At 47.8% G+C, this 23561-nt stretch overlaps 2 protein-coding genes across 6 annotated transcripts; one reads left to right on the top strand and one right to left on the bottom strand.

Annotated features, from left to right (window-relative positions):
- The first annotated feature begins 1064 nt into the window (after positions 1-1064).
- Positions 1065-7683, top strand: ASPHD1 (aspartate beta-hydroxylase domain containing 1). Of its 4 annotated transcripts, none has more exons than XM_081257810.1 (4): positions 1065-1124; positions 2217-2393; positions 3787-3900; positions 4661-4983. In XM_081257810.1, the coding sequence occupies exons 2-4, from the start codon at positions 2288-2290 to the stop codon at positions 4768-4770; spliced, it is 330 nt and encodes a 109-aa protein (XP_081113936.1). In that variant the 5' UTR covers positions 1065-1124; positions 2217-2287; the 3' UTR covers positions 4771-4983. The 4 variants fall into 4 exon arrangements, with proteins under 4 accessions (XP_081113936.1, XP_081113935.1, XP_081113934.1 ...); XM_081257809.1 differs by having other exon boundaries at positions 1079-1124; positions 2198-2393; XM_081257808.1 differs by lacking the exons at positions 1065-1124; positions 3787-3900; positions 4661-4983 and adding an exon at positions 7513-7683 and having other exon boundaries at positions 1292-2393.
- KCTD13 (potassium channel tetramerization domain containing 13) lies at positions 5165-17728 on the bottom strand. 2 transcript variants are annotated; one of them, XM_081257811.1, is made up of 6 exons: positions 17314-17728; positions 16065-16234; positions 8711-8800; positions 8569-8621; positions 7695-7890; positions 5165-5859 (listed from the first exon to the last, which is right to left on the bottom strand). In XM_081257811.1, the coding sequence occupies exons 1-6, from the start codon at positions 17555-17557 to the stop codon at positions 5623-5625; spliced, it is 990 nt and encodes a 329-aa protein (XP_081113937.1). In that variant the 5' UTR covers positions 17558-17728; the 3' UTR covers positions 5165-5622. The 2 variants fall into 2 exon arrangements, with proteins under 2 accessions (XP_081113937.1, XP_081113938.1); XM_081257812.1 differs by lacking the exon at positions 5165-5859 and adding an exon at positions 5904-7271.
- Between the last annotated feature and the right edge of the window lie 5833 nt (positions 17729-23561).

Consider the following 23561-nt stretch of genomic DNA (forward strand, 5'->3'; position numbering starts at 1 on the left):
GGATTTATTTGGGGGCTGTGGGGGGAGGGAGGAGGAGGAAGTGCAGATGGAGGAAGGAGGGACCACATGAGCCAGGGTCGTAATCCTCACTCCCACGGCCCCTAGGGGAAACGAAGGCAACTCTGGTCCTAGCAGTAATTATGCCCCCTCCCGCAACCATTCCAGAACATTTGGAAACTGAATGTTCTCTTCCCAGGGTGTTAAGGGGCAGCATAGCTGGGTTTGCGCTTGCTCAGCGCCCCCAATATGCCCCCGGCCCTCTTCCAGACCCTTTCAGAGAAGCTCATGTGGAATGCGCTACCTCCTCCTCCAGAAGAATGACAAGTTCCTACGTTTGTGAGAAGTCTAAGGGGTGACAGGCCAGGATCTGGGGAGGGGAGATCCCTCCTCCTACGTACAACATGACCCCAGCCAGCTGCCTGGCGGCTTCAACTTTGATTTTTTTTCTCCTGGCCTCATCTCGCAAGACCGCTGGAGAACCCTTTTCAGCACCACCAGAAAGGACAGCTCTTCTCGGCCCCGCCTGAGATGGCCCGGCCCGCGGCGCTGCAGGCGATTGGCTGAAGCCGCCTTCATTATCAATCGGGCTCCCGCCGGGGGTTGGCTCTTGTGAAGGCGAAGGGGGAGGTGGAGTCACAGGTCGACTGGTCGAAGGATCGACTGACCCACGGACAGGCCGCAGCGTCCCTGTCCGCAGTCTGCGAGCGCCGGTCTTGTCCGTCAGTTCGCGCGCTCGCCCCGCCCCTTACTTGCCACGCCCCTCTCAGGCCCCGCCCTTTCTTTTCGCATTGCGGGGCGCTGGAAGTTGGCGCTGTGCCCCCTGAGCCCCACGTGGCGCCCCGTCGGGGCCGGGGGAGGCAAATCCGGAGACGACACCCCCAACCCGGCTGAGTTGCGGTGGCCACTGGGCGAGGGCGGGGGTAGCTAAGCTGAGAGGACTGTGGGGAGGGTGACGTCAGGGTGAGTGGGGGACAAGGAAGGAGCGAGTGGGGGAAGGGGGAGAGAGAGAGAACCCGTGGGTCGGGTCGAGAGAGAAGCGAGGGCAGGAAGGAGAGAGGGGAAGGAAGAAGAGAGAAGTCGCTGCACAGGACTGCTGGTTGCGGTTCCCAGGGCTGCGGGTCCAGGTGGGGTAGGAACTGCTGTCCGGGGAAGCTAGAAGGAAAGGCAGAGCGGGGAGGGAAAGAGGGAGCGAAAAGAGGGGCGGGGGGGGTGCGGTGGTGGAGGGAGGAGAGAAGAAAGGAGACGGGGAGACAGAGGGTGGGGAAAGGAGAGACTGACGGGAGAGGCAGGAAACTGGAGAGAGAGGAAATTGCTCTAAGGAGAAAGAAGAGGAGGAAAGAGGCGAAAGAGGAGGAGGAGAGAGTTGGAAGGAGAAAGAAGAAGTAGAGGAGAGAGGAGAGAGAGGCAGAAGGAGAGGAAGGAAAGGAGAGTTAGAGGTGCATGAAGGAAGCGAGAAAGCAGGAGGTACAAGGTGGAGAGAGGACCTCAGAAGGAGAGAGAACCAAGAGTAGGAATGTGGAAGGGAAACAGCCCAGGGTGTAACCAGGGAGCAGCCATGGAAGGAACCAGTGGAGAACTGGGGGGACAAGGGAACTGGGGTCTGGAAGATGCCCCAGGCCTCTTGGCCAGGGCCTCCCTGCCCATCATGCCTGCATGGCCATTGCCTCTGGCCTCATCTGCCCTTACCCTGCTCCTTGGAGCTCTCACTTCCCTCTTCCTCTGGTACTGCTACCGCCTGGGTTCCCAAGATATGCAGGCCCTAGGGGCTGGGAGTCGGGCTGGGGCTGTCAGTGGTAGGCCTGGAGGGTGCTCTGAGGCTGGCAGACCAAGCCCACGGAGCTCTGGGGAGTCTGTGGAAGGACCTAGGACAGAAGGCGTAGTGAGCTGTCGCCTTCGGGCCTACGCCAGGCGCTACTCTTGGGCAGGGATGGGTAGGGTGAGGCGGGCGGCTCAGGGTAGCCCAGGCCCTGGGGGAGGGCCAGGGGTCCTGGGCATTCAGCGCCCAGGCCTGCTTTTCCTGCCAGACCTGCCCTCAGCCCCCTTCGTGCCACGGGATGCCCAGCGGCATGATGTGGAGCTCCTGGAGAGCAGCTTCCCTGCCATTTTGAGGGACTTTGGGGCTGTGAGCTGGGACTTCTCAGGGACTACCCCTCTGCCTCGGGGCTGGTCCCCACCACTGGCCCCTGGGTGCTACCAGCTCCTGCTATACCAAGCAGGCCGGTGCCAACCCAGCAACTGCCGCCGGTGCCCGGGGGCCTATCGGGCACTGAGGGGGCTGCGAAGCTTTATGAGTGCCAACACCTTCGGCAATGCTGGCTTTTCCGTCCTCCTGCCTGGGGCCCGGCTCGAGGGCCGCTGTGGGCCCACCAATGCCCGAGTCAGATGCCACCTGGGTAAGTGGATGCTGCTTACAGACAGCTTCCTCGCCTCCACAATTCCCCCTCCAGACTCTCTTCTCTGCCATCATAGCTTTCTACGCTGTGTCTCTGATCATGCCTTTCTTCTCGGAAATCTTCCTTGACTCCCTGTCGCCCACAGCAGCATTTCCTGAGCTTCAGTGATCTGCAAACCATCTTCATAAGCTTTTCCATAGTCATTTACCACCTGTACTGTTTCTTCATATTGACTCCCCCCAATGTTTTGTTTTACTTATTTAAAAGGAATCTTTATAGAAAAATGACAATCAGTATTACTTGACCTAAATAGGAATTATTCATAAAAATAAGTTTAAACTTAAAAAAAGAAAGCTTTAAAAATTCTAGCAAAGTATCCTAGTCTGAGGCTGAAGCCTCCACTCTCCTCCTTTAAAAAGGAGCAATGTTGGGAATTGCCTGGTGGTCCAGTGGTTAGGACTCTGTGCTTTCACTGCTGAGGGCCTGGGTTCGATCCCTGGTGGGGGAACTAAGATCCCACAAGCCGCAGGGCGTGGCCCCAAAGAAAAAATAAACATAAAAAGGGCAATGTTAGGGGGGATGTTAAAGTTATGGTAGCAACAAACTGAGATTTTCTTTTCAGTGTTTTAGAGATTGAAAGAAAATGGGGAGAGAAAAAGACTTGTTTTCTGATTGTTGTTTAATGCCATGACTTTGTTTTGCCTACAGTCATCTCTTGTGCTACCAGTTGAATGTGTTCTACACTTCAAAGCACCCTGGCTTTGAAGAGATCTGGAGCAAGGCCAGATCTTTTCTCCTTATCTCCTACCTGTTCCCTTCTTCCCCTTCCCTCCCACCACGCCCTAAATCATGAATGCCTTCTGGCTGATCCTGGCAGATGCCACACACACGCTGTTAACCTAGAATGTCTTTCCCACTTATCACCTCATGGAAAACTCCTACGTAGCCTTCAGGACTTGCACTTTCAAATGCCACACCTCCTCTGGAATGTCCTCCTCTTCCCCATCATTTAACTTGGCTCCTCAGTTTTCTGTACCCCACTGTGTGGTCCTTGGCAGGATGGAGCCATGTTTTATACCTTTTGGGGAGAGAGGGCCTAACACAGTAGGTTCTTGAGTTAAACTGTCAGAAGCCCAAGAGGAGATGCTGCTTCCTTTAGGAAGCTTTCCCTCTTCTCTGAAACAGAACAGATTGTGCTCTGCACTGCATTTTCTGTCTCCTAGCATTTCTTTCATCCAGTACTGTATTGTAATTTTACGTGGGTCACCTTCCAGAGAACGAGGAGGGACCACCATAGAACCTGGCATTTAAGACTCTCACATCTGCTTTTTGACTGAATGGGGTGGGCCCCTTCGATGGAGGCAGGAATGTTGGAGGCCCGGATCTCTTACAGGCCTGAAGATCCCCCCTGGCTGTGAGCTGGTGGTCGGCGGTGAGCCCCAGTGCTGGGCTGAGGGACACTGTCTACTGGTGGATGACTCCTTCCTGCATACCATGGCTCATAATGGTAATGGGGCTCCCATTCTGCTAGGAGGGATGAGTGACTAAAGAGTGAAGGGGAGGGCTTCCCTAGTGGCGCAGTGGTTGAGAGTCTGCCTGCTGATGCAGGGGACACGGGTTCGTGCCCCGGTCTGGGAAGATCCCACATGCCACCGAGCGGCTGGGCCCGTGAGCCGTGGCCGCTGAGCCTGCGCGTCCGGAGCCTGTGCTCCGCAACGGGAGAGGCTACAACAGTGAGAGGCCCGGGTACCGCAAAAAAAAAAAAAAAAAGAGTGAAGGGGAATAGACTAGAGGCTGCAGAATCGGGCCCAACTGGCTTCCTGTCCTACACCACCATTTTCTAATTGCATGACCTTGAACAAGTCACATGATTTCTCCAATCACCCATGAAATAGGGCAACCGCCTTCTTTTACCAAGTGACTGCAAGGATTAAATAAGTTAATGTAAGTGCACAGCACAGTGGTTCATAGCACAAGACCCTGGGCCTGGACCACCTGGGTTCCTGTCCTACCTCTGGCATTAGCAGGGTGACCTTGGGCAAGTTATTTAACCTCTTTGTGCCTCAGTTACTTTGCATAAAATGAGAATACTTATGGTATTACCTCACAGTTTGTTTTGATGATTAAGAGTTAATACACGTAAAGGATTAGAACACTGTCTGGCACTTATTTACAAAGCGTTTGCATTTATGAGTATTTGGTGAGTGCCCTGGCATGTAAGTACTTAACGTCAGCTGCTCTGCTGTCTCCATCCGCATGTGCCCTAGGCTCTCCAGAAGATGGGCCTCGAGTGGTCTTCATCGTGGACCTTTGGCATCCCAACGTGGCTGGGGCCGAACGCCAGGCCCTCGACTTTGTCTTCGCACCAGACCCTTGAAGGAAGGTGTTCCCTTCAGACATCTGGGCTGGAGAGATGCTGCACTTGGGGATGGCCTGAGTGGTAGCCAGGACCACCTCTCCATTGCAGGGGGTGGGGTGGGGCTGAGAGTGGGAACCGGCCAGTGAACACCGAAATACAGATTTTTAAATCCTCTCCTAACTCCTGACTACTTTCTTCCCAGCTACCAGCCCAGGGAAAGGCTGGGGCAGGGGTCTGTGTCTTCTCCCATCCAACTAGCCAGGTACCTCCCTAACAAGCCATATACCCGGCCCTCTCCCTGGGAGCCAGCACCAGACCCTCAACTCAACTTTATTTCAATAATTTAATAGAAAATTATAATAATAAATAATATGAAAAAAATTGAAAAGATGCTGACCTGGTGCAGGCCCAGGCCCACCTAGTACAAAGTTAAGGAGGTAGGGAGGATGGTGGGGAAGCAGGAGGGAGGCAAACTGCCCTGCACAATGGTGAGGAGGTGGCTCAGAATGTGGTGGGTGTTCTTAAGGGCTGGCTTGACACTTTCGTGTGTACAATGTACTAAAAAAAGACAAAGGGAATTCTAAATCCTTCTAAACCAGCTGGTGAGGCAAGAGGGCAGGACAAGGATGGAGAGGAGGGAACCAATGTAGGCCTTCTGAAGGCCTCTGAGGGGAGGGGCTGGAATGTACTCTGTGGTTAGCAATGAGGTGGGAATGGATGGAAAAGGGCCGAAGTGAACTGTACCATGCAATGAAGGGATGGAAGAAGGACCCACGACTTGGCCAGCAAAGCCGGGGCAAAGGTCTGGGAAGGGGAGGAAGAGAGAGAAGGACTGGGTCCCAGCGGCCAGAGGAAGACTCGGGGCAAAGCTCAGTCCTTGAAGACAATCTGTTGGCCGTGAGGACGCTCGTCGTGGGTGATGTGGCGCCGGACATGGATTCTGCGGACACGGTGCTCTCGGTTCTCCTCGTCCTCCCCTCGGCCTGCCCCGCCACCTCCAGCTGCACCCCCTGTGGCCTCCAGGAGGGCTGGATCTGGGCCTCGGGGAGTCTCGTAGATCAGGATGTTCAGGGTCTCCTCAAAGATCCGGGCCTCTGGGAATTCCACCTGCAAAAGGCCAGCAACCCCCAGCTCCCTCCCTCTGGCTTGACTACTACGCAGCCATCCCCTCCCCCAGGCTGCTCCTGCACTGTCTCTCCACTCTTATAGCCTCTGCAGCCTCCTAGCCTCTGCAGTCACAGTTTCCTTTAGCCTGGACTGTCCTCTTTGCAACTTCTTTGCCCAGCTAAGTCACACTTATACTTCAAGGTCCAGCTCTGAAGTCAGGCAGAGAGTTATTTGTTTTCTGTCCTTTGTTGCCAAGTCTCTTGGTATATCTTTTCATTTGACAAATATTTACTGAGTTACTGCACTGTACCAGGTGTTGTTCTGGGCATTGGGAATATAGCAGTGAACAAAACAGGCAAAGTTCCTGTCCGCAGGAAGTTTACTTTCTAGGGCGAGGACCCAGACATACATGTAATAAGATACAAAGTGTCAGATGACGATAAATGTTACAGAAAAATTATAGCAGGAAAAGGGTGTGGGGATAGCCACGGCCAGGAATGTTACAACTTTAAAGAGGGAGCTCAGAGAAGGCCTCACTGAGAAGGTGACATCCGACCAATAGCCAAAGGAAAGGAGGGAAGGAACCAGATGGAGAACTCGAGAAAGATCAGTCTGGGAAGGGAACAGCTCTGGGGTCAGGAATTCGCTTAGTGTATTTGAAGATGAGCGCAAGGCCAAAGCAACAAGGCAGAGTGAAGGAGAGTAGTAAGGGATGAAGAGGTAGTTAGGGGTTCCCCTTGTGTGGCTTGGAGGAATATAAACAAAAAAACTTTAACAAGCTGCATTCCCATTACTGGTTTATCTTCCTGTCTTCCCAATTACAGAGGAAGCTACTTGGAAACTGGATTATTCACTCATTCATGCATTCAATAAATATTTCCTAGCTTCTGCGGCGTGATAAAGGCCTGGCTAGTGCTACAGAGATAGGGGAAAAAAAAAAAAAAAGATTCCGCTCTACTCTCAAGAAGCTAACTCCTTGCTGCTGAAGTAAACACTCCTACTCCCCCATCCCCAGCAGACTACAATCAACATTGTGTTTAGCTGACAGGGGGGTATGACCAACTTTGTCTGGGGTTGTTGGGTTGAAAGTTCATGAGTGGTGTCCCAAAGAAAGTGATGCTTGGCTTAGGTCTTAAAGATTAAGCACAAGTCCATTAGGCAGACAGGAATGAGGAAAAATAATTCTAAGAAGAGGGAATAGTGTGTGCAAAGGTAGGGGGGTGTGAAGTAGCACTGGGTGCTTAGAGACTTTCAAGATCTCCACTGTATCTGAGGCACATCCTTCATGTCAAGGTCAGAAGGGACCAGGCTGATAAGATCTTCAGGGGCCAGACGTCATGACAGAGGGCTTGTACTTTACTCAGCATCTTATTCACCTTGATTTCAAGCCTCTCGCAGTGCTCAGGAAGTATCTGCTGATGACTGCCATGTTAATGACTCAGGGCCTACAATCTCAGTGTGCTCTAAGCACCTGAACTTTTAAGAACCTACTCTGGGTCATGGAGCCTTCTGAAATTCTAATGACAACTATGGTTCTTCTATATAGAAAAATGCATACCCACTCCCCAAACTGCACACTCTTTCAAGATAGGCTTGAAACCCAACTGGCCTAGATTAAGAACCCCACTCTAATCCAACACCCTCCTTTCACAGGTAGAGAAGCAGAGACCCACAGAAGCCAGATGACTTGCCCAAGGTTACAGAACTAAGACCCCAGAACTTAGAACTCCGGTGATGGATTTCCCCTGCCTGATCTGTTGAGCTGCCTTTGTCCAGGGTGCTCGTCCTGCCCACCACCACAGCCCTCCCTGACCAGGCCCTGAACCCCTTCTGACCTTGGTCTGCTTCTTCTCCGTGGCATAGACAATGGAGGTGCAGCACACCTCGGCGATTTTGCGGCCCTGCCCGTAGAAAGACCAGCAGCAGATCTCATCCCCCAGAACATCCTTGAGAAAAAGCAGCCGCCCATGGAAGCGCAGGGCCAGTTTGTCAAACAGCTCGATGTTCTTAAGTAGGTTGTCGTCTGAAGTGCTGAGGACCAGGGGGCCAAGAGGCTCAGCACAACTGGATTCCTCCCTCTGTTCCCCCAAGCTTAGGGGCCCAGATATCTAGCACTCTAGTCCTACCTAGGAGTTTGGTGCCCAGAATGGAGCTTCCTCCACCCCTGGGGCCAGGCTAAGGAGGCCTCAGAATGGAAGCAGCATTTGCTCAGCAAATCCCAGCACAGCAGAGTGGCTACCCCATGCAGGTTCTGGAGCCAAGCTACCTCACCTGGCATCCTAGCTCCACCACTTTTTAACTGAGTGACACTAAGCAAGTTACTTCACCTCTCGGTGCCTCAGTTGCCTCATCTGTAAAATGGAGATCACAACAATACCTACTTCAAACAATTGTGAAGATTATGTGAGTAAATATATGTAAAGCACTTAGAGCCATGCCTCTTATAAGAAATGCTAGTAATTATCATCTAATCCTCACCTGGACCCCAGTTTACTGATGATAAAACTGAAGCTCAGAAGTAAAAATGACCTGTCCAAAGTACCCAGTGGGTAAGTGGCAGAGCTAGAATTTGCATCCAGGCAGGATTCTTTTTGCCCCCCCACCCCACCCACCCCCATGCGGCCATAATCCTCCCCTTGGGCCAGGAGCAGAGCTGTGCTTGAGCCCAGGATTCCACCCACTGCACCTCCCCGCCCCTGAGGGGGTCACCTGGTGTAGGAGTACTTGTTGTTACTGCGGTTGTGCAGGAGCTTCACCACGGGCTGTTGGGGGAGAAAGGATGGAGAAGGGTGGGGGTCAGGCTGCCGGGATAGGCCCCCAGCCTCCACCCTACAGGGCTCAGGGGCCTCACCTTGGAGGTGCTGGCCAGGAGCTGCTGCTCCTCCCGGGGAGATGTCACCGTGGGGATGAGGCACAGCGGGGACAGGTTCTCCCTTTTTTGCTGGAGAAGAAGCGGAAGGTGATTAACAGCACAACCAGAGGTCACTCACTCCCCAACCTAAAAGCCTTCAAAAACTGCTGTTGCCTTTGCGGAAAAAATCCAGACTCCTTAGTAGTCCACACAAGACTCTGCAGGATGCAAACTCTCTGATCTCGTCTCTACCACTCTCCCCTGCCTGCTGGACTTCAGCCCCACCTGTTCCTTCGCGCATCCAGCTTGTGCCCACCAGGCCCTTTGCAGCTGCTACTGCCGGCAACAGCCTGCACTCGGTTGCATGGCTGGCCCCTTCATGCCATTCAGATCTCAACCCAAACAGTGCCCCTAGGAGGGTGCTGGTCCTCCACCCTAAGTTCCCTGGCTAAGCAGCCTCCTCTACTTCCTTTTCACACTATCAGTTCACTTTCTTCATGGCACTCAGTTCCTCACATTTTCTCATTTTTTGGTATATTTGCTCATGGTCTCTTCCTAGACAATAAGTACCAATTTACAGTAGATGCTCAATAAATATCTGGTGAACGAATTGAACTGGGCTAGGTGGAAGGTTGGAGGGAGAATCAGAACCAGACACATAGGTTTCTTTCCTCTTCTCTGCTTTCTAGAATCTTCATGCCAAAACCCCTCTCACCTCTCCCAACCTAAAAACTAGATGTGCAATTCTAATACAAATTCCAGAAGATTTTTTTTTTTGAGAAACTCCTAAGACTTTTTCTAAAATTAATTTGGAAGAATAAGTCTACTATTACTTAGGTCAATTTTTAAAAAGAGTCAAGCAAGAGAAGAGATTGACCCTCCCAGATATTAAAGTATCTTACAAAGCCGTAATAATGAAAACAATGTAGTTCTGCTGCAGAAACAAACAAAAACAATGAAACACAATAGAGAACTTGGAAACAGACTGGTGTATATAGGAGAACTGATATTTATAGAGAGAACATCACAAATCAGTGGGGCAAGTGTGTATTCGTTATCGCTATATAACAAACTGTCCCCAAACTGAACAGCTTAAACCAACAACAAATACTTATTACCCATTTCTGTGGGTCAGAATGGATATTCAGGAATTCAGGAGTGGCTCAGCTGAATGTTTTTGGCATGGGGTCTCTCACAAGGTTACAGTCAAGTCAGCTGGGGCTGCAGTAATCTGAAGGCATGTCTGGGTTTGGAAGATTTGTTTCTGAGAAAGCTTATTCAAATGGCTGGCAAGTTCAGGCTGGCTATTGGCAGGAAATATCTGATCCCTGTCATTTAGACCTCTCCGTTGGGTTGCTTGAGTGTCCTCACAATATGGCAGCTGGCTTCTCCAGAGCAAATAATCCAAGAGAGAGCAAGGTGGAGGCCTCACTGTCTTTTATGACCTAGTTTTGTTAGCCCTATTCAGTGTGGGAGGGAACAACGCAAGGCAATGAGTACTAGGGAACAAGAATCATTGGGGACTGCCTTGGAGGCTGGCTCCACAGTCCACCTTCTGGCTCCCATTGATTCAAATCCCTCCCATACACAAAACACACTCACCCCCTCCCAAGATCCCCCAAAGTCCCATCCTATTACAGCACTGAAGTACAGAATCTGCTCATCTAAATCAGGTTCAGGTGGGGACAATGCTCCTTGGGAGGTGTTCCTCAACTCCTTAGGTACATTTTCTCTGGATCTGATGACCTGTGAACTAGAGACTAGTTATCTCTTCCACACACTCCACATGCAACATGTGCAACAGGCATTAGGATAAACACTCTTGTTCAAAAGGTGAGGAGGGGTGCAGGAGGCACAGAGAAGTCACTGCTTCACAGAAATTCTGTAATCCAGTTGGACAAATATTGGGAGCTCTCTGATGTCTACTCCTGTCCAGGAATGATTCTCTATGGCTCTTGGCTCTGACCTGAGTCATCCTTCCATTTCCATGAAAGACAGTCCGTGTTTGCAGCTCCATAGTTTCCTTAGCCTGCTTTCTGCCTGTAGAACTTCGAGGGTCCAAAGGCTTCTTCTCCTCTTGTACTGTCTCTGTCCCTTCCAGTCTAAGCTGGCAGTGTTTCTGCCAATATAATTCTCTTAAAAACTTAATGGGTGTCTTGTGAGTCGTGGGGTTCAGTTCATTTAGACAAAAGCCTCACCCACACATCTTTGTGAGATAGGCCCTTCTCTACCTTAGGCTTATGCTGAGACTGCTGCCTGACAGTAGCCTTAAGCTTCTTAGAAGTGCTATTATTTGATTGAATGGTTCTCTGAGGCATCTTCTTGGATATTTCTGAGGTCTTAAAGGATTTTACAATCACATCCTCAGCTTCATCTTTAGACCATGTTTTACTGAGAATGCCCTGTGTTTGATCTTTGCCTGGAAGCCATTTGCTAATTTTAATATCAGTTGTTATCTGAAAGACTGGGAATTTTCAAGTCCCCAAAATTCCTGGCTCCTTTTTGTTCAATTATTTTTCCTTTAGCTTACCCTCTCCTCTTCTGTTTCACTATAAGCAACAAGAAACCTGTGGCACTTCAACATTCTATCTGGAAATTTCTTTAGCTAGATCACCCAGATCATTAGTATGTTTTCTACTTTCTACATTACTGTAGGAGACAGTGTTGCTACTTCTGCCACTATATAACAAGGATCCCCTTTCCACCCCCTTCCAGTAAACATGTTCCACACTGCAGCCTCCTCAAAGGTCATCAGACTTCTATGAATACTCTTTAAAGCTCTATAGGCTTTTATTAACACTGTTCTCAAGTGCTTCCAGCTTCTGCCCTCTTCCCAGTTCTAAAGCCGCTCCCACATTTTAGGTTTTTGTTACGGCAGAACCCCACTCCAGATACCAAAATCTGTTATCCGTTACTGGGTAACAAATTAGTACAAACTTAGCAGCTTAAAACAACAATAAACATTTATTATCTCACATAGTTTCTGTGGGTTGGGAGCTTGAGACTGGCTTAGTTAGGTGGTCCTGGCCGAGGGTCTCTCATGAAGTTGGAGTCCAAATGTTGACCAGGGCTGTAGTTATCTGAAGACTTGATTGGGCCTAGAGGATCCAATTCTGGGATAGTTCACCAATTTGGCTGGAAGTCTGTGCTGGCCGTTGGCAGGAGGCTTCAGTTCCTCACCAAGTGGACCTCTCCCTTAGGGCTGCTTGAATATGCTCACATGGCAGCTGGCTTCCCCAGAGTGAGTGATCCAAGAGAGGCAGAAACTGCTATTGGTCTTTTATGACCTAGCTTTAGAAGTCACACACTATCATCTCTGCAATCTCCTACTGGTTACATAGGTCAGCCCTATTCAGTGTGGGAGGGGACTAAGCAAGAGCCTGAATAAGCAAGAGGCAAGAATTGCCGGTGGCCATCTTGGATGCTGGCTACCACAGATTGTGTAGTAGATGGCATTGAGAAAACTAGCTCACTCCACAGAGGACAAAAAACAGTTGAATCCCTTCATAATTCGCATTTACAACAGTGAATTCCATATACAAAAGGTAAAACTATAAAGCTAATAAAAAATGTAGAATAAACTTCTTAAACAAGATCCTAAGAGGATACACCATTAGAAAAAAAAAAAAGAGGAATGTGACTCTATTAAAATCAAGAATCTCTCCAGTTGACAATGAAAAGCATGACTTTATAAATAATTTCATGTAATAATGTTGAAGGAATTATAATTATTCTACAACCCTAATGAAATTATTGATTCAGGTGAGAATTATAAATGGATGTGTGGTTGATAGGTAACTGCCATTCATAAAATGCCTAAATTACTTTATAGTTAGCAACAAGGAAATGTAACCACAATGGAGGGATCAAACCATCATCATCTGAATCTAGGGGCCAATACTGAGCATCACTAATGATGGGTCATATTAACAACATTGTAGGTCTCGATATAACACAGTATGATATATGTAACATTACTTAACATGTTTTCCAACCAAAATGTTTATTATCAAGCTTTAAAATCTACCATCTGATTTAGAGAAAACTCAGGATAGGGTAGGGTAACAAACCACATCAGGCGAATTTGGAAAGTAGGTCACTGTGAAGGACAACTGATGGTCAGTATTATGAGAAAGTCAGTATCTTGAGAAAAAAGGGACTGCTTGGGTTGGAAAAAGAACATAAAACCAGATGCAATGCAAGGATCTAGATCAGGTCCTAGTTTAGATGAACCATCTATAAAAGACATTTCTGGAACAAATGGAGAAATTGGTATATGCCCCTGATGTTACATAAAATTTCACTGACATGGAAAGATGGCAATTATTAACAAACCAAAAAAAAAGCATACTAAAAAACAGCACATACAGCATAATCATATTTTGGCAAACACACACACAGGAAAAGACCTGGAAGGATATTTGGTGCTTTTATTTTTTTGACGATCTGTGGTTTCTAAATTTCTACAATACTTATAGACTGCTTTAAAAATAATAAACATTTATTTATAATTAAAAAAAATAATTTCTATTCAACAACAGATGCCACAGACAGGTGACATTCTAAGAGAAATTATTGGCAACATCTAAAACTGACTAGAAATTATTATCTAAAACAGACTTTCTCAACTGGGCTTCCTCACTGAATATCAAAACCCAGCAAATAATTTGAGTAACTATTTTCTCAACTCTTCTGAGAATGTCAGATAAATAGTACCATTCTAGATGCACAGGAGAAGTTAATTTATTATGTAAAATACATGCCTTAGAGTAATAGGGCTTAATTCTCCCTAGGAACTAAGCTAAAATATGTAAGAATCTCCTGCAAAACAACAAGAAAAAGATAGGAAACTCAGTAGAAAATTTGGTAAAGAATATGAATTGGCAATTCACTGAAGGGGAAACCAAAAAAGCTAATGAGTATGTGAAAAAATGCTCAATCTAATTAGTAATCAGAAGCATGCAAATTAAAATGAAGTCACTCTATACCATCAGATTGGCAAAATTAGAATGCTGGGTGATGCCACGAGTTGCTGAGGATATGCAGAAACAGGATTCCTTATGCACTGCTCATCAAGAGTACGAGGTGCTACAGCCATTTGGGAGAGTAATCTGATGATACTTGCTGAAATTCGTTTGCATGTGTCCTGCGGCCCAGCAATTCCACTCCCCAGCTACAATCATGAGAAACACTGACCCAGGACCCACAAGGGCACACGTACAAAGATGCTCATGGTGGCATCGTTTGTGGGGGCAGGAAGCGGGAGGCAATCTAGGTTTCCAACCTCAGGGGAATGTATAAATACAATATGGTTGAATGCACACCATAGATTCCTGTGCAGCGGTCAGAAGCAAAGAACTAAATGTACATACAGCAGCATCAATAGAACTTGGAAAAAGTGTTGAATTAAGAAACAGAACACACAATCCATAGCTCAATGACATTTATGGAAATTTAAAATACATATGTATACAAAACAATGTTTTAGTTTTTTAACGGTACAAACATAATCCAAGGAAATGTATTAAAACATTAGAACTGGAAGGGTACCTATGGGGAAAAGGGAAGTGGGCAGGGGACTGGGAATGAAGGAAAAAATAAAAAGAGAAAAGATCTGCATAGACTAATGATGTTTAAGTGCCACACACTGAGAAGTATGGTGAACTCAATTCTCTGTACCAGAATCTTAAAAACAACGGGATTTCCCTGGTGGTCCACTGGTTAAGATTCCCAGCTTCCACTGCGGGGGGCATGGGTTCAATCCCTGGTCGGGGAACTAAGATCCCGCGGCCAAAAAGAAAGAAAGAAACAAGCAAACAAAAACCTCCAAACCCAAAACCTCCAAACAAACAAGCATATTCTAGCTGAGTGGAGTGGGGAATGAGAATGGTCTCGGGGAAGCTTGGAAAGGAGGCAGCTGAGCACAGAAGAAAAAGCACTGCACTTGGGAGTCAGGCACCTGGGGTTGACTCTGAGCTTTGCTGCTTACTGGCTCTTTCACCTTGAATATATCCCCAGCTTCCCTCATGTTTCTTTTTATGTCAAACAGGGGTACAAGAAGGTAACAGAACCAATCCTAACACACAGTGGATGTGAGATAACATTAGATAAATGTAAAGTTACAGAACAGGAATGCACCTCCAAAATCATCTAGTTTGATGTTTTTTAAACTGCATAGTGGTAACCCACTAATGGGTCATGAAATAAATTTAATGGGCCCCAAACGGCATTAGAAAGAAAGAAAACAGAATATCTCAGAGTGTATTTCACTAAAAGTATCATTTTATAAAACTTATTTCAGTCATATATATGCAAGTATAAAATGCATTTTTCTCTATGAGATGCAGTCAAAAAGCTTGAAAAACATGGATATTGCCCAAAGGAATTCTATACTTTTGGATTTCAAGGTCCAGTAAGTATTCCCCAAGATAACAGAAAATTGTTCATAGTTGCCACTTTTTAACATATTGAATATAAAGGGCATCAAAAAAGAAATTCTTACAATCTCCTATTAATATTGTATCATAAAAGGACACTTTTAACATTGTAAAAATAGAACAGAATAAAAGGCTTTATGTGAAACTCACTACACTGCACATATTTTTCTCATTTCCCTATCTTTTGGAACATGAGAACAGAATGTCAGAGGTCGGAACTGACTCACTCAAGGTCACTCAGTCAGCTGTGGTGGAGGTGACACTTAACCCATATCTCCTGGCTGTGCTTTCCAAACTCTTCTCCTCAGAATCCTAAGAGATCCCCAGAAAAGAAGCCCAGCAGGTGGGGCCCTGGAACCCCCAACCCTGTTTTATTGGGTGTGACTGCTTCCATAGTATTTCACTGCTAGAAAAAAAAGAATTATTTAAAGCCCTGGGAGGGATGGAATGCTGCCTCCCAGGATAGGACCCGATCATGGAGGTCATTATATTCCAATTTAAATGCACATATTTTTTTTTTCCCTTAGTGGAACAAGGGCATTATTTGGGATTTCTGAGCAAGGGAGAGAATAAATTGGGATTGTGTTTAAGGATCATTATTCAGATGCTAGTGTAACAGCTGGATTGGCTGGGTAGAAACAGCAAGAAACAGAGACAGTAGTCATTTAACCACTGCAGTAGTCTTGGCATGAGGTGGTAAGGGGGGCCCTGCCTGACACAGCAGAAATGCAGAGGACAGTACCCCCAAATTCTCTGGTGTCATGCCAGTCAGAGCCAGGCCAGAGGCAACTCCTCCAGGCAGTGCCCCAGACTTCCTTTTGTTTTTCTTTAATATCTTAATAGCTAACTGCTTGGGCAGCTCTCCCAGGGACATGAGCATAGGGGTGGGACTCCGGAGGGGGGCAAGGGACCCTCACCTGCAGTGCCAGCTGGCAGTCCTCAATCAATCCCTGTACCAGGTAGTAGCGTGCTTCGCCCAGAAGCTCCCCCAGTTCTCTGGTACTCTCAGGAAGTGGCACGGACCCGTCCCGCAGGTAGTTGAGGATTGTACCAAAGTGGCGGCCGCTCCGGTCAATCAGCACCCAACCTGGTGCGGTGGGGAGAGGCAGGAGGAAGGATGGCTTTGCTAAAGGCTGTGGAGCTACTGAATTTTTATGAAAGAAGGATTCAAAAGCCACAAGTCTTAATACTGATCTGTCTCAAGCCTGTGCCATAGCTAAGAAAATCCCTTTAAAACATCTCCAGTGAGTTCTCCCATAAGCCCCTTTTTAACACAGCCAGCCACAGAGAATTAATTCCCTCCCAAGTCTGTGCTACACTGAGAAGGTTCTCACCATCAGAGAGTTCGTACAGATTACCTTATCAATAAACCTCTAACCTCTTGTGCTAATTCTGACCATCCTATTTAATTAGAATGTCCACCCCACCGTCCAGTTTACTACCACTTTAACCTTTATATTCTTCATAGAATATAAAGATATATATTCTTCCTTCTAGTCTTCATAATATAGTTATTGCTATCTGAAATTACATATTTCGCTTTTGTTTTAGCATGTTTACTTGCTTATTCTCCCCCTGCCCCCACAAAAAAAGAAAACTCCATAAGGCTTAGCTTATCAGATTTGTGTACCAAACTATCTCCCGCACTGGCATTTTACAAATACTTATTGAATAAATAAATTCTTCACCTTCAGGTATTTGAAGGCTGAGCTCTACCTCCCCAAATTTTACTTTCCTGCTCTCATAACCCTCGTTAACCCCTTCTGAATCCACTCCACCTCCACCACCCTCAACCCTGCCACCAAACTTCAAGGTTCCACTTGGGCATATGGGGCCCAGACCTGAATGCAACACTTCGGGAAGGTAAGGGGCTCGCCTGCCAAACAGAACTGTCCACTCTCCGCTCTGGCGTCCCTGGCAAACCCAAAGCTGCCCTCTCCTTCTACAGTCTGTATTTCCAGATGGAGTCCTAGAGTGGCCAACAGCTGTTAGATCATGACCGAGCCAGGCGAGATGAGACGGGATGTGGGGGCTGGAGGGGGTGAGAATGAATTGACTGGACGGTGGCAGAGAACGGGCATGAGGAGACTGGGCTAGGAAAGACCACGGGAAAGGGAGACGTGGACCTGGAGGACGCAGGACAGTAAGCAAGGGCAGTTCGCGTACCTCCGGCGTCAGTGAGCACCTCCGCGCGGCCGCTGAACATGGCCTTGAGCATGGTGTCCTGTCCCGTGAGGGTGCGCAGCGTCGTGTAGTGCAGCGAGCCGCCCACGTTCAGCTTCACGTACTTGCTGTTCGTGGTCAGTGGCTTGAGACCGTAGGCGGCGGAGCCAGGCTCGAGACTTGAGGGCTTAGGGACTTCCAGGGACGGGGCCTCGGCCGCCTCCGGGCCCGAGGCCTCGGCCGACATGCCTGGTGGTGGCGGTGGGCAGCGATCCTAGGTTCTCTCTGCGACCCCCGGCCTCTCCCAAAGACCCCGGTCCTGAGCCCTCGGGCCGGACCTCTGGGCCCGCACTCCTCTACACCGCCGCTACGCGAAGACACTAGCCCTCAGACCCATAGGGCCTCCACCGCCCGGAAGCCGGGTGAGCAGCTGCGCAGGCGCGTCAAGCTCCCGCCCCCGACCTCGCGGGGCCGGAAGTGCGGAGCATGCGTAGTGGCCTTGGGCTGGTGGAGGGGCTGAGCGCCGGCTGCCGCGGGGCGGGGCGCCGCGGGGCGGGGCGCCGCGGGGCGGGGCGCCGCGGGGCGGGGCGCCGCGGGGCGGGGCGCCGCGGGGCGGGGCGCCGCGGGGCGGGGCGCCGCGGGGCGGGGCGCCGCGGGGCGGGGCGCCGCGGGGCGGGGCGCCGCGGGGCGGGGCGCCGCGGGGCGGGGCGCCGCGGGGCGGGGCGCCGCGGGGCGGGGCGCCGCGGGGCGGGGCGCCGCGGGGCGGGGCGCCGCGGGGCGGGGCGCCGCGGGGCGGGGCGCCGCGGGAAGTGCGGTCCAGTCGCCAGTCCTGGAGAGCCGATGTAGTAGGCGCTTGGCCACCAGCCTGTTGTGGAAACCGGTGTCTCCGCCGCGTGTCTCTGCTCTCAGAGCGCTTCGTGGGCGTAAAGGGAAAACTGGCCCAGAGAAGCAGGGGATTGGGCACAGTTTCCCGCCTCCCATTCCCGCGCATTTGACAGACTGAGGGGAGCTGCGAAAGAAGCACCAAGGGACGCACTTAAAGGAGGCTAGAGGGATGTGGCCTCGCAGAGATGGCGGTAGTGCTAGGGCATGCAGGGTGTGAGCAGGTAAGGTCGTCATGGAAGGCTTCCCTGAGGAGGTGATACTGAGCTGAAGCTCAGAAGAAGCGGCCCCGTGGAGGTGTGAGGGCGGAGAGTTACTGGCAGAGCCACGGGCAAATACAAAGACCCTCAGGCCGGAACACACTTCGCATATTTGAGAAGCAGAAAGAAGGTCAGGGGTGGCTGGAGCAGCTGAGCAAAGGCCTTAGAATCCCAGCCGATGTCGTGAGACACCCAACCCCTAAAGAAAGGAGAAGTAAGCTGGGAACACGTTGTTGATAAAGTGTGGTGAGAAGTGTTTTTATCCGATCCCATCCACATTCAGTTGAGAGGCTGATACCTCAGAGATTTAACAATCGACCTGAATGTCTAGCAGATGGATCCTCTGGAGGGAAAACTAAACACAAAGTTGTAGTTTCTGCCTTGCCATCAGTTCACTGGATGATCAGGCAAGTCACTTCTCTCTGGGCTTGCTTGGTTCCTTTTCTGCTAGTGAGGGGTGCAAATTTAAATGCCAGGAGACAAGGCAGGAGTGTAAATGAGTGGGGCAGACCAGTTACAAGGTACTGGGGAGTCATGAGTCCTGTGGTGACTGGAAGAGCCCATGTTTTACCAAAAGGATTGCCAATTCTGATTTTTCAAATGTAGCCGGTGAAAAAGAGAAAAGCAGCTCATGACAACTGGGAGCTAGTTTGCACTCTTCCTTCAGAAGCCTCAGTGTTGCCAGTAGGGGGCCTGGCACTATTAGCTAGGCCGTGGTGTTGCCTTGTTGAGCATAAACAATTTTACAGAACACCAACATCAGACAAAACCAGTCGCTGATGGATGGAGAGAAAGACCATTCCATAATCATGCCTGAACACGAAAACGAGAACATTGTCCACACCACAAAAATGACCAAACACAACCCTCTCCACAGTTTGAGTGACTACTGCTTCTTTACCAACTACAGCTTTAGCACTGATCCATTCCTCCTAACTTCTAGATAAGAATTATTAAGAAAACCAGAAAGGGGCTTCCCTGGTGGCGCAGTGGTTGAGAGTCCACCTGCCGATGCAGGGGACACGGGTTCGTGCCCTGGTCCGGGAAGATCCTACGTGCTGCAGAACGGCTGCGCCCCTGAGCCATGGCCGCTGAGCCTGCACGTCCAGAGAGGCCACAGCAGTGAGAGGCCCGCGTACTGCAAAAAAAAAAAAAAAAAAAAAAAAAAAAAAAAAAAAAAAAAGAAAGAAAACAAAGAATTATCCCCACTTCCTGACAGCATCCAACCTAGAGCAAATCTCCCCTTTCTCAAACCCTCCTAGAAAATCATCTAACACAATCCCCAATCCTGTAATAAGTCCTTTTTAATATGCACTTGCTGAGATGCCCAGAATGGGTTCCCCATGGTGTGCAGTCTCCCTCATTCTACTACAGGTGTGTTCCTGGTAGTCTTTGGCTGGAGGGCATTATCAGAAATGGAGGATCCACAGAGATTCAGCTGAGGCCCTCACTACCTTGGACTGGAACCCTTGACTCTGGTAATAATGTGCACATCTGAGACCCCTCGTGTCTCTAACTATTTGAGGTGCCATCCTGCCCATGGCTGGGAGGTAAGTTCTTGCTGAATTGAGCTCTGATGTTTCATTGAGACCCTTGAGTGTTGGGATTATTTTGTTTATTTTCCTTGGAGTAAGGTCCTCTTCCATTTTTTTGGTTATCCAACTAGATTTTTATTTTTCCTTGGGGAATTTGTTTTCTGGCTTTCTACATCTATCTGCTCCCATGGTTCCCCCCATCTAGTGTTTTGAATGTTGTTTGTCTATAAGAGGAAAAGTCTATAGGGAAAGGATGTGTATGTAGCCCTGGATGTCTGAGGGCAACATGAACCTGTTATTTATTGCTCAGTCTCTGGTGGCTGAACACCACTTATCCCTCTAAGAAGTTGGGGATGCCAGCCGCTTAGGGGTCATGTAACTAGTTAGCATGCTGGAGTGTCATTTGTTATCAGAATTAACCAGACAAATCACTCCATCAACCAAGTGCCAATAAGTCTGTCCTACAGCCAGCCCTGGAGACTATGGAATTCAGAAGGTATCCTCAAACCAGTGTCCTTTGAATAAACTTTGCCTCAGGTTGCCATTCCAAACCTTTATAAGGACTTCTTCCTCAGTTTTGTCTGTGTCCCTGAGAACTCCTTTTTTTCATTTCTTCTGCCGAGAATCAGGTCATTTTCTCTGGCTTCTGATCAGTGATGACTGGTCTTTGGCCAAGTTCTAGAGATACAAGGTTGCACAGCACTGGCCTTATGAACTCTTATCTCAACTAAAACTGGGCCAAATAACCTGATTCCTTCATGTTTTCTCACAATTACACTAACTCGTACCCTTATCTTTCTAACTGACCCAATTTCACTAGGGACAATTTAGAATTGCAGTGGCCATTTTGGGGAACTTGGGACAAGAACAAGATTCTTTATTTGAGAGTTACCTTAGAACAAAAAGATAAGAAACCCTCATGAGGAGATTGTCTTTGTTGTCAAAAAGAGATTATTTTGTTTAACATAGGTGATATTTCATTTCCCTACTTTGGAGATTCATAAATACTGATTTTTAAATTATATAGTTGTTTGAAATTGCCAAGTGCCTAAGATATTTTTTAAATTAGGTGGAATGTCACTCTTTGTGTGTTTGTATGTATATGTCAAAATCTGGAGGGTTTTTGCATTTAAACTGTTTTATCTTTACTTGCAGAGGGAACATGGATTAGCTTTTTAGAGTGATAGTTTCATATTTGTCTGTAGTAGCTCCCTCTCACTTTTTTTGCTGTCCATTTTCTTCTCTTGGAAAAGTTTAAAGATTAACTTATCAAAAAAATATTTCATTGAATGTGCGCAATCCAGTTAAATACATTTGGCCCTCAAACAATATGGGTTTGAACTCCACAGGTCCGCTTATATGTGAATTTTTTTCAGTAAATATATTGGAAAAAATTGTGGGGGGGATTTGTAACAATTTGAGAAAACATGTAGCCTAAAAATATCAAAAAAAATTAAGAGAAAGGTATACCATGAATGCATAAATTATAAACAGATACTAGTGTATTTTATCATTTACTATCATAAAATATACCAAATCTATTATAAAAAGGGAAAATTTGGGACTTCCGTGGTGGCGCAGTGGTTAAGAATCCTCCTGCCAATGCAGGGGACACAGGTTCGATCCTTGGTCTGGGAAGATTCCCACATGCCGCAGACAACTAAGCACCTGTGCCACAACTACTGAGCTTGTGCTCTAGAGCCCGCAAGCCACAACTACTGAGCTTATGAGCCACAACTACTGAATCCCGTGCGCCCTAGAACCTGCACGCTGCAACTACTGAAGCCCACGTGCTGCAACTACTGAGCCTGCGTGCTGCAACTACTGAAGCCTGCACATACAAGAGAAGAGCCTGTGCTCCGCAACAAGAGAAGCCACCACAATGAGAAGACCGCTCACCACAACAAAGAGTAGCTCCCGCTCGCCACAACTAGAGAAAGCCTGTGCACAGCAACGAAGACCCAACGTAGCCAAATATATATATATATATAAAGAAGAAGTAAAAATTTATCGAAACTCCCACACACAAACATTTACAGACTATACATGGCACTATCGATTACACTAGGTTACCAGAAGGCAGTCATATTGCTGCTTCATTATCAATGCATGAATCGTTTTATCTGTAAATAAATATAAATTTCTTTTTCACACTATCTTTTGTTTTGTTTTGTTTTTTTTTTTTTTGGCTGCATTGTGCGGCATACAGGATCTTAGTTTCCTGACCAGGGATCGAACCCATGCCCCTGGCGGTGGAAGCATGGAGCCCTAACCACTGGACCACCAGGGAATTCTGTCTTCATTTTTTTTTTTTTTTTTTTTTTTTTTTTTTTGCGGTATGTGGGCCTCTCACTGTTGTGGCCTCTCCCGTTGCGGAGCACAGGCTCCGGACGCGCAGGCTCAGCAGCCATGGCTCACAGGCCCAGCCGCTCCGCGGCATGTGGGATCTTCCCAGACCGGGGCATGAACCCGTGTCCCCTGCATCGGCAGGCGGACTCTCAACCACTGCGCCACCAGGGAAGCCCCTGTCTTCATTTTTGATGTCTAGTGTTACTAATACATTTACTATCTACAATGTTTTGTGTAACATAAGACAGTATTGACGTAGGTACTGACAGATGATTCATCTTGTAAACAGACCATGTAAACATGGTATCAGTATCAATAAATACAATCAGTACTTTAAGTGTATTTTCTCTTCTGTATGACTTTCTTTTTTTTTTTTTTTTCTTTCAGTACGTGGGCCTCTCACTGTTGTGGCCTCTCCCATTGCGGAGCACAGGCTCCGGACGTGCAGGCTCAGCGGCCATGGCTCACGGGCCTAGCCTCTCTGCAGCATGTGGGATCCTCCCGGACCGGGGCACGAACCCGCGTCCCCTGCATCGGTAGGCAGATTCTCAACCACTGCGCCACCAGGGAAGCCCCTGTATGACTTTCTTAATAACATTTTCTCTAGCTTACTTTACTGTAAGAATACATTATATAATACATATAACATAAAAAATATGTGTTAAATGTTTATATTATCAGTAAGGCTATTAGTAGCTAAGTTTGAGGAGGGGGTCAGTTGTGCCTTGGGGGGTGGGGGACTGGGGGGTGTTGTTTCTTAAGTTCCTTAACCCCCACGTTGTTCAAGGGTCAACTGTAATCAAAAATGTCTGAAAGAATTGCTAAACTATATATGTTTCCTTTGTGGGCTCTGAAAAGTATATTTATGTAATAGGCTTTGTAATTATAGTTATAGATAAAATAAGGCCTTAGTTCCAAGATAAAAGAAGAGTTTTTGGTGTGATCCAGTGTATTTGCATTTTAATTTGCCATGTAAAAATAATGCCAGCACAATATTTTGGTTTGTACAAGATCAGGGTTAGTTTTCCTATGATTTAAACCTTTTTACTTTTTATATTGATTTTATAAGTTAAGTAAATTATCTTAGTTTTAATATATGATTTACCTTTGGAAATTTAAAAAAATACTCACCATGCTGTACATTACATCCCCAGAACTTGTTTATCTTTTTTTTTAAATTTTATTTATTTTTTACTTTTTTATTTTTGGCTGCATTGGGTCTTCG

This window comes from Mesoplodon bidens (assembly GCF_964165515.1).
Source record: "Mesoplodon bidens genome assembly, chromosome: 15".
Taxonomy (NCBI): Eukaryota; Metazoa; Chordata; class Mammalia; order Artiodactyla; family Ziphiidae; genus Mesoplodon; species Mesoplodon bidens.